General features: G+C 36.3%; 1 protein-coding gene across 1 annotated transcript; it reads right to left on the bottom strand.

The window, feature by feature from the left end:
* Nucleotides 1-2,268: 2,268 nt before the first annotated feature.
* LOC134002156 (GTPase IMAP family member 7-like) lies at nucleotides 2,269-3,425 on the bottom strand. The gene is made up of 2 exons (XM_062441440.1): nucleotides 3,407-3,425; nucleotides 2,269-3,029 (listed from the first exon to the last, which is right to left on the bottom strand). The coding sequence occupies exons 1-2, from the start codon at nucleotides 3,423-3,425 to the stop codon at nucleotides 2,269-2,271; spliced, it is 780 nt and encodes a 259-aa protein (XP_062297424.1).
* Between the last annotated feature and the right edge of the window lie 7,840 nt (nucleotides 3,426-11,265).

Here is an 11,265-nt window from a genome sequence, read left to right as displayed (position 1 = left end):
ACTTTTGTTAAGTATAAAACCGGCTCAGGAGGACCGCCCTGCTGAGCATTTCTATTTTGTCCATCGTGATGGCTGTGTATTTTTGATTTGCTCCTTCTTGCAAGAATTAAAAGTAACTTGACTTTTGAACTTGGTCTTTGCCTCAGTCTTGTATTAAATTTTTCTATCAAAAACAAATCTACCTACAGGTACAAATAAAGTGATCTGTACCTGAAACTCACACATCACAGTAAAAACGGCTTTTTATTGTATCATCTATACAAGCATTTGTTCAGTTAGTTCTATCTTGAGTTGTTATTCAAACTGACTTTGTGGTTAACAGCTCGTCCTGAGCACGTAGCTCCTGCTGTCTCTGTAAAAACACAAACAACAGATCATGTCTCTAACGTTCACAGTGTAGAGGTGTGAGTTTTGCCTATCGTCAGAAATGCTTCGTTCTAATTATAAAATCTTTAAGTGTACACTTTTTTTTCTCCCATCATTGAGGGCCTCTTTTTGCTCAAGGGACCCTGGGTACTTGCCCGGATTGCTCGTATGGTAGACCTGACCATGGAGAAGCTGCATGTTTCTGTCTGATCCACAGAGCTTCATGATGACAGTTTTCAGTATTTTCTTTATGCAAAAAATATAGTGTGTTATTATTGGTATTAAGGTCTGTGAATTATTCTTCATAACATGTAACATTGTTTTTACTTCAGGCCTATCCAGTATTCTTTTGATTTTTATAATATAATATACATCTTTTTATTCAAGTCTAGGTTATATACAAACAAGGTATCCAGACATACAAACAACACAAAAACAAAAAAATAAACAACTCAGTATTGTACACTAAAAAAACAGGTTACAACAATCATTTATAATGTAAAATAACAAACTATAAGAATCACTAAGTAAAAAGAAATAAATTACTCATACACATAAAAAAATACTTTGATACAACACATTCACAGTACCGTTAATAAATGCACATAAGAGGTGCTATCATTGTGACCATGGAAAATAGGATAAAATAAATGTCCATAATTTCCTAAATTAATCAGGGTTTCTTCTTATTAATGTGTAAATGTGATTTTCTCCAGTTTTCATAACAACATGATAGAACAAACATCTGGCATGAGATGAGGTTCCTAGTTATTTAGGATATGAAGGACTAACAAGCAGGTAAATGTAACAGCATTGTAAATATTTATAGACAAAGCAGCATTCTGTGATTCTATACTAAAAATGTTAAATGATTTGTTTTAATGTGTGTAAGAGGAAGTTACTCAAAAAGTTGGGGGGGGGGGGGGCGGTTCGGCATAGACACTTTTATTGACAGTATGGAGACAGGGGGGTTTGACATGCAGCAAAGGTCCACCGGCCGGGACACAAACCGGGGTCCACTGTGTATGCGGCATGCCCTCCACTAGACACCACTCAACCACAAATGTGCACGCCTACTTGTCTTCCTGTTATTTAACTATGCTGTTTGTGGTTTAACACCTCGCCCTGAGCATGTAGCTCATGCCATCTTTGTTTCGGGGAAAACACAGATCATGGGGTGTGAGGTACCACTCTTCTCATAAATGCTTTGTTCTTTTTTTCCAACGCTTGCACTTGTTGTAAATCCAAAAATATATATGATAAAACAATCTTGCCATGATCGATACACTTTTGAACCAAATTAACATCAATACCCTTCGTTTTTTTCCCCCCCTCCCTTCCTCCCCCCTCCCTTCCTCCCCTTAAACATGTATATATATCTTAATATAACATATATAGTATTAAAATATTATTATGATGTACACATATATGACAAAATATATACATAAAAAGAATAAAAATATTAAAGAATGTAGAAAAATAAAGAAAGAATGGGATGAGGAAAAAAAAGTGTCAGTACGAATTGTTAATATATCCCTGTAAACAACACATTGGATTTGGAACAGTGTATTAGTATTAGTGTTTCTAAACAACTGGTCCAGTTGCTACTGACTCAATGCCTTTTGGATATTTTAATACAATATAGCTTGTCCTTTTAAAAAGACATAATGATGGTTGATGTGGTGTATAAAAATGCACAGCAATAAACATAGGTTTTGAGAAATAATAGAATATTTAGATGTCAGTGTCAGAACATTTTATTTCACTTTCAGTTTTTATTATATTTTAAGCTATTCCATATTTCATGCATGTAAGCATGTAAAACAGTACAGTTTACAGTATAATATGTTGTCGTAATTTTTAAAATCTTCAATTACACACAGCCTTCAGAAGCTGTCTTTATTATTGATTCTGGTTCCAAATTCTATACCCTATACCCAGTGCAGTAGTCAGTCTGTCAAGTATTCTGAGGAACTCATTAACACGTGTCAACAATGCCTCCATAAATGAAAACATGTCATTGCCTAAGTTGTCTGGGTTCACATTTTGTCTTTCTGCGACAGCCTGAACTTCTTCATACATGGCATCTGTGTAGTGTGCCCCATCATTTCCAGCAACCATGTCATCAATCTTCTTGATCAGCTCCACCATTTGGTTTCTGTCTTTGTTGGTGTTGTCAAAGAAATGGAACCTGTCTCCACAGCTCTGGATGACTCGTCGGAGGTCTGGGCTGCCCTCATATACATACTCTTGTATGGTTATGTCTTTGAGTTCTTCACGACGGGTAAACAGCACGATCATGTACTTGTTTGCCTCTGGACCAAACAGCGCTTGCAGGGCTTCCACTGAGTTTCTCTCTTCCCTGGTGAATCGACCAACTTGGAGGACCAGCAGGAACACATGAGGACCAGGACATGAGACTTTGACACATTTCACAATTTCTTCTCTGATGAGCTCTGGGGATTTCGAAGTCTCAAGGATCCCTGGTGTGTCTACCACAGTAACTTCTCTGTCATCCCAGCGTATCACGTGTTTTTCACAGAACTGAGTCACTGACTCAGACCAGGGACGGGATTTGAAGCGCTTCTCTCCCAGGATGGTGTTTCCAGTAGCACTCTTGCCCACACCAGTTTTTCCGATCATCACAATTCTCAGATTCGAACCTGAAAACAAATCAGAACTTCTGTTTAACCTCTCTGAATAATTTATCTTTAGCCCTATGTATAAATGATTTAGTGAATCTAACCACACTTAACCCCAAATTGCTCCCGTTCCTGTGCCAACAGTGTATGAATGTGTATGAATGGTTAGTTTCCTCCTGATGAGCAGGTTGGCACCCTGCTTGGTAGGCCCTGCTATCAGTGTATGAATGTGTGAATTAGTGAATGAGACATGTAATGTAATGCTTTGAGTGATCATAATGACTAGAAAAGTGATATATAAGTAAAATCCATTTACCATTCACGCTAACCACACATCGTTTTTCAAACAGTTCAAGTAAATACAGTAGATTAAATAAAATAATTGCTTGAAATCTCACCTGCCGCAATTGAAGCCATCTTTTCTCAGCACTGTTGTCTCTGCACAGGTGTCAATGAATGCTATAACATTTGTTAAAGACATTATTTATTTATAGTGTAGCTTCACAGCTGACACGCCCCATAGTATTTGCACAACAGGTCTATATAACGCAGGTGTAGACCAGCGATTCCTGCAGATAACACACAGCTTGTCTCGTGTACTGTGCTGCTCTGGATCTGAGGAGTCTGACAGTAAGTTTGACCATAATAACTTTCTATACAGCATGATTGATGTTAATATCCTGATTGCTTTCTTTAAGTAACACAGCACAGTCTTTTAGATTATGAAAGGAAATTTGAACACATACAATTTTTTTTATTGTATTTATAAAAAAAAATTTAAAAACTGTTTGAAAAAAACACAAAAACTCTATTGTGTTGTTTTTTTCAATTGCTTTCCAGGGGACTGAATTTATTTTGAAGAAAACACTAATATCTCTTAGCCTAGGGAGGGATGTGAAAATTGAGAAATATGGAAATTACATATATAAGGTCACATTTGCCCCAAACTTGTACTAATCAAATGAGGACACAAGAAAGTTTTTTTTCTTCACAATGACACTCTGACATGTGTTTGTTGGTGGTGGAGGATGGTGTTTCAACACAGGAAGTGTGGCAGCAGATATATAAACTAAATGAGACAACTGGAAACCCCCCAGAGGACCGTATAGTTGTGCTTGTTAAGATATAAACCTGAAGAATCTTACTCATTCAACTTCTACACCATGGAGGTTTTATTCAGAAGACTGGCTGAATACACAAATATCATGCCATCCAACAAAAGGTAAGGGTGAAAAATGAAGGATGTAGATGACCTAACATACTAAATTTTAATGTATTATTATTGTTATTATTATAACACACTATTACACTAAAGATAAACTGGGTCTAAAAAAATCTCCCTGCTCAGTTAACATGATTCTGCTCCTGTTTTATAGGTCTGCTGAACAACCAAACACTCGAATGGAGATGGAAAATCCACCATCTTTATCTGCAGAAAGTATGTGTAGTGATGGTTAATAAATTCAACCAGACAAAACCTTTTATAGTAACTCACATAAACTGTTATTTGGCCTTTTTATTCAGGTGGCAGATACAACCAAGAGAACTTCACTTTCACCAAAAATAGTATAAGAGGTGAGACCAATGTTTTCAAGATATGTCTGAACTAGGGCTGTGTATTTTGCTCTTATTACATTCTTCTGTGCTGTGTGTGTGTGTGTGTGTGTGTGTGTGTGTGTGTGTGTGTGTGTGTGTGTGTGTGTGTGTGTGTGTGTGTGTGTGTGTGTGTGTGTGTGTGTGTGTGTGTGTGTGTGTGTTTGTGTGTGTGTGTGTGTGATTGTGTGTGTGTGTGTGTGTGTGTGTGTGTGTGTGTGTGTGTGTGTGTGTGTGTGTGTGAGTGTGTTAACGAGTGAGTGAATGTAGCTAGTTTTATCAGATATCATAACTGAGAGGAGATTTATGGAGCAGGCAGTATTTGTATTGCAATCGATTGTTTTAATAATAATAAACATACATTTGCATAAAGAAAGAATATGTATCCACTCCCATGTTAATAAGAGTATTTCAAACTTGAAAAATATCCCTTTAAAATACATTAACAAAAATAATTTAAAAATGTGCGATTAATTTGCGATTAATGATGAAATATTTTAAACGACTGACAGCCCTAGTCTGAACAGTTGAGAAGTATTATTATTACAAACTTAATCTTTTTGTTCTACACCAATGCAGGAAATCACTCTGACAACAAAGTGAACCTTGTTCTGCTGGGAATGTCCGGGACTGGAAAGAGTGCGAGTGGAAACACAATCCTCAGAAAGAGAAAGTTTGTGTCAAAAGCCAGTTCAATGCCGATCACCACAGAGTGTCAGGTTGAAGAAATTGAGATAAACGGTACATGTGTGCGTGTCATTGATACTCCAGACATCTTTGATGATGACATCAAATCATCAGTTAAGTACCATCATGTGACAAAGTGCAGACGGCTCTGTCAGTCAGATCCTTGTGTTTACTTACTTGTGATGCATGTGAGCAGATTCACAGATGGTGAGAGAGACATACTGAGTAAGTTTGAAGCAGCTTTTGGTCGTAGAGCTAAAAAACAAACAATCCTCCTGTTTACTCGTGGAGAAGAGTTGCAGCGTGCAGAAATGAGCTTGGAGGATTTTTTGCATGACTGCCATCCCGAACTCAAGAACATAGTTCAACAGTGTGACAGAAGGTGTGTTGTTTTTGAGAACAAAACCTCACGTCAGCATCAAGTAACAGAGCTAATGCAGACAGTGAGCATGATGTTAAATACATGGTAGAAACAATACCTGTTCATGTACTTTGTATTGTACAGTTTACTTAAAGGTACAGTGTGTAATTTATGTTGTTTTTAGCGGTATCTAGCGGTGAAATTGTAGATTGCAACACTCCGCCGCTCACCCCTCCCTTTCCAAACGTTTTTGAAGGGGGTTCTCAAACTTAATGGGGTCGGGGACCCCTAAGGGCGCAAAATATTTTGCAAGGACCCCCTCTTAATCCCAACACAAATTTAGGCTTACAACTTACATCATATATATGTATCAGGATACACGTTTTTTTATCCCTCTGTCGAGTGAAGTATCGGAGGTTAGAGGGAGAGGGACAGGCAGAGGTGCGGCCGCAGGCAGGGCCAGGTGAGGCGGGACAGGGAGGAGAGCAAACACCGGCACAGCGGCTGCAAGGGAAGAAGTGGAGGCTGGAAACCCTCCAGAGGGACCGGAGGGACCCGACTGAGGTTTATACGTTATTTAATTATATTCCTATCCGTCCTGCACGGTATTAACAACACACAGTGGTTTTTAGCAGCTCTGTGCTTTACATTACTGTAGTCTATTTGACGTATCACAATGTAACGTGAATCATTGTAAACATCAGCTACACAACTAAATGAATATATAAATACCATGTAGGACCAGTATCATCTATATTTTAATTTTTTTTTAATTAAAATGATTGTCGTAGACATGTTGGAAAACGCTGGACAGCCCACAGTCCATATTCTGCACTGATATTACCATATTTCCAACATAATATCGTGAAGCTTATAGCTGAGGAAACCTTATCTGTGTTTTTCCTTTATGTGTTTTTTACAGACACTTCTTCGAGGGATGATCTTGGATGAGCACAGGCAGCTCACCGGTGAACTCAGCAAGGGTTCATTTTCGATGCCATGATGATGCATCAGTGTAGACATTGTGCCTCACCTTTCACTGGAGTGTCAGGAGTGCCATGGTGTACTTACAGTAACTGTGTGGACATTCCTACAGACCAGGAGAGGAAATGCTGTGACCAGGATCATGCAGGTTGTGTGAACCGAATACTGCCTAGAAGCTTTTTGTGCATTTACAGACAGTGAAAGGATGACATTACAGTATTTGGCTAAACCTCGGGATGACTACTGGAGTACCGTTATGCTGCTTATAGACATTTCATCTATTGACAGCATGTTTCTGTAGGCACTGGTTAGCCATCCCCAGCTGCTGTGGAGGATCAGGGACAGGTTCCCTGCATCATCTTATTTGCCCAAAGCCCAAACAGGCTATTTTATTTGACATAAACATGTTTGGAAATTTTTTTCAGTCTACACAATAAACAAATGTAAATATGAGTATTCAGTTTACTGTTCTGGATGAAAATGTGAGCAGGGGCCCGTTTGTATTACAAGTCTGACACTTGTGACAATGAGTAACTTAACTAAGTAAGTAAGTAAGTAACTAACAAAAAATTATTGTTTCAGCTGGAGTTGGATTATATTACACTTTAACAATGATAATAATATAAATGTTCACATTTCATATAAAGAAATAAAAACATTAGATCACATATAGTAGCACTAACCCAAACGTAAAACAGATGAAGGTGAAAATTAAAATAAATAAGTTCATAAATATTTATAAGCGTAACTCCCATAAATGTAACAGACTCTACACTCTATTGTTTAACTCCCTTTGTTTATAGTTTGTTTGTATTTGGTATAAGAAAGTTACAGTTAAATATTCATTGATTTTGTACACACACTGATGCATTTGTAACCTTCTTACATTTACCAGATATTGAGTCAAATTAAATGCTAATGTCATTGTGGCAGTTTCACTAAAAGGGGGGGGGGGGGCCCTAACTGAACTGAAACTACGTAGTTGATGTTCACAGAGGAAAGGGTTGACCTTACAGAGAAACTTAATCATCTCTGAACTCGCAGCTTCACCTTTCTTACTCACCGTGTCTATGACAAAACGAGCCTTGTCTCTTTTGTTTTGCATCTCTTCTGCTGACTCCCTCTCAGGTCCAAAGTGCCCAGCCCAAACAGGCTTACAAGGCGCCATACACACCAGATACGCACAGACCAGATACCAGATACAGGTATTGCTAAACAAATAAACCCCCCTGACATTTTTTCTAAGCTTTAGAGACAAAAGTAGCCAACTTATAAACATTAAAATTAAACAACCATCCCATTAAGTCATCATCAGAGCACCAAAACATCTCTGGTTTTTGAACAGACATTTCATTAAATAATGGTGTTCTTAACTCATCATAAAAAGCAGAATACAGAAGAAGATGTGACTCATTTTCAACTTCTCCAAGTTCACACAATTCACATAACCGGTCATCCTCTTGAATATTTTTAAATCTGCCAACTTCAAGGTTTAAGGGAAGGGTTCCTGTTCTCAACTGTGTTACTAAGGACCTTTGACTTCTTGTTAAGTTTGCTGTAACATAGGATTCAGGGCCATAACTGTGCTTGATTTGAATATGTTCGACGTTGGGTTCTAACAAAATATCATTTCAGCATATTGCCTCAAATACAGCAAGTAGCTTTGTTGTAATTGTGGGTATAAAACATGATAAATTATTACTATACATATATTGTGACCCAACCTCTTCAAAAAAATCATATATTTTTTCAGCCTGACTTGATTAATTAAGTAATTCTATATAATTATTATATTATTATAATTCTACAATGTAAGTTTTATTACCACTTCCTGTTATTCAACCTGCAATTTACTAGTTTGAACTAAAAAAGAATGAAGAAATGTAAAAAACGAAACCAGAATAATAACTGTCAAATAAATGTATTTTATTTGACATAAACATGTTTGGAAATTTTTTTCAGTCTACACAATAAACAAATGTAAATATGAGTATTCAGTTTACTGTTCTGGATGAAAATGTGAGCAGGGGTCCGTTTGTATTACAAGTCTGACACTTGTGACAATGAGTAACTTAACTAAGTAAGTAAGTAAGTAACTAACAAAAAATTATTGTTTCAGCTGGAGTTGGATTATATTACACTTTAACAATGATAATAATATAAATGTTCACATTTCATATAAAGTAATAAAAACATTAGATCACATATAGTAGCACTAACCCGAACGTAAAACAGATGAAGGTGAAAATTAAAATAAATAAGTTCATAAATATTTATAAGCGTAACTCCCATAAATGTAACAGACTCTACACTCTATTGTTTAACTCCCTTTGTTTATAGTTGTTTGTATTTGGTATAAGAAAGTTACAGTTAAATCTTCATTGATTTTGTACACACACTGATGCATTTGTAACCTTCTTACATTTACCAGATATTGAGTCAAATTAAATGCTAATGTCATTGTGGCAGTTTCACTAAAAGGGGGGGGGGGGGGCCCTAACTGAACTGAAACTACGTAGTTGATGTTCACAGAGGAAAGGGTTGACCTTACAGAGAAACTTAATCATCTCTGAACTTGCAGCTTCACCTTTCTTACTCACCGTGTCTATGACAAAACGAGCCTTGTCTCTTTTGTTTTGCATCTCTTCTGCTGACTCCCTCTCAGGTCCAAAGTGCCCAGCCCAAACAGGCTTACAAGGCGCCACACACACCAGATACGCACAGACCAGATACCAGATACAGGTATTGCTAAACAAATAAACCCCCCTGACATTTTTTCTAAGCTTTAGAGACAAAAGTAGCCAACTTATAAACATTAAAATTAAACAACCATCCCATTAAGTCATCATCAGAGCACCAAAACATCTCTGGTTTTTGAACAGACATTTCATTAAATAATGGTGTTCTTAACTCATCATAAAAAGGAGAATACAGAAGAAGATGTGACTCATTTTCAACTTCTCCAAGTTCACACAATTCACATAACCGGTCATCCTCTTGAATATTTTTAAATCTGCCAACTTCAAGGTTTAAGGGAAGGGTTCCTGTTCTCAACTGTGTTACTAAGGACCTTTGACTTCTTGTTAAGTTTGCTGTAACATAGGATTCAGGGCCATAACTGTGCTTGATTTGAATATGTTCGACGTTGGGTTCTAACAAAATATCATTTCAGCATATTGCCTCAAATACAGCAAGTAGCTTTGTTGTAATTGTGGGTATACAACATGATAACACGATAAATTATTACTATACATATATTGTGACCCAACCTCTTCAAAAATATCATATATTTTTTCAGCCTGACTTGATTAATTAAGTAATTCTATATAATTATTATATTATTATAATTCTGTTCACAACCAACGTTTGATTTAATTTGCAGTGTTATTGTTCTTATTTGTGAGTCGTAATATTTAATTCACTCTTTAATATTGTTGAACCTTTTACTCTATAAAAACTGCTTGTCACTTTTTATTATTTATTAGGTTTACTTATTTATTTTTGAGTACAGTGTTTGTTTATTCACTGGAAATCTATTATGGAATTGATCTGGTGTTTTCCAGTTCTCACCACAAGATGGTGCTACTCACCTTAGTGAGACCATTCATTGTAGTTCCTGTGTTTTCCTGCCCTTGTTGATTTCCTCCTGTGCTTCCCCTGTGTCTTGTTTAACTCACCTGTGTCCTGTTTGTAATCACATCTTGTGTATTTAAGTATTCATTTTCTGTTCTTTCATTGTTGGATTCTCTGTTAGATTTTTGCCTGCTTTTTTTCTTGTTTTACTCTACTTGTCCTGATCTTGACTTGTCCTGCATCTGCTTTTTGCTCAGTTCTAGAGTAAAGTTATTTTGTTCAGCTTTTATCAGCCCGGTTTGTAGTTTCTTGCATTTGGGTCCACATGCTCCGCTTTCCACACGTGACATTTTCATATCTTCAGTGTGAGAGAAGGAATCCAGCTGCCTGAGTCTTTATTATCAACAATCCTTATTGATGAAAGTTTTCAGTATTTTCTGTGCGTGGCATAAAATAGTTTGTTATTGACTATAAATTCTGTCAGTTTTTCTTAGTAAAATGTACAATGCTTTAACTGTCTCCACTTTTTTAATAACTCTTTATTTTATTTTCTAGACTATGCTCAAACTAAGTATCCCAATATAAACAAAAAACATAAACAACAATAATTTCAATAGTGTATATATATATATATATATATATATATATATATATATATATATATATATATATATATATATATATATATATATATATATATATATATATATATATATATATATATATATATATATATATATATATATATATATATATAATTTCCCTCTGAACCCATCCCTCAGTCCCCATTAGTCAACAATATGTTAAGGAGTACTTTATACAGTCTTACAATTACAACTGGCCTTTTGAGGACAACCATAATGCTGATGTGGCCCTGAGTGAAAATTAGTTAAACACCCCTGCGTTAGTAGGTTACAGGAGCGCTTTCTCCTGCACTCTACAAGGCTGCTGCAGAATCTCTTAGCATATACAAGACAAGTTTACAGTGATATTAACTTGAAGCCATACCAACATGGGCTGCTAGCTACAATGTAAGTGTACATAATCTGAAGTGGAACC

The sequence above is a fragment of the Scomber scombrus genome, chromosome 20 (assembly GCF_963691925.1).
Source record: "Scomber scombrus chromosome 20, fScoSco1.1, whole genome shotgun sequence".
NCBI classification, from domain to species: domain Eukaryota; kingdom Metazoa; phylum Chordata; class Actinopteri; order Scombriformes; family Scombridae; genus Scomber; species Scomber scombrus.
Note: the sequence above shows the minus strand (reverse complement) of the source record. Positions and strands in the feature narration are given on the sequence as shown.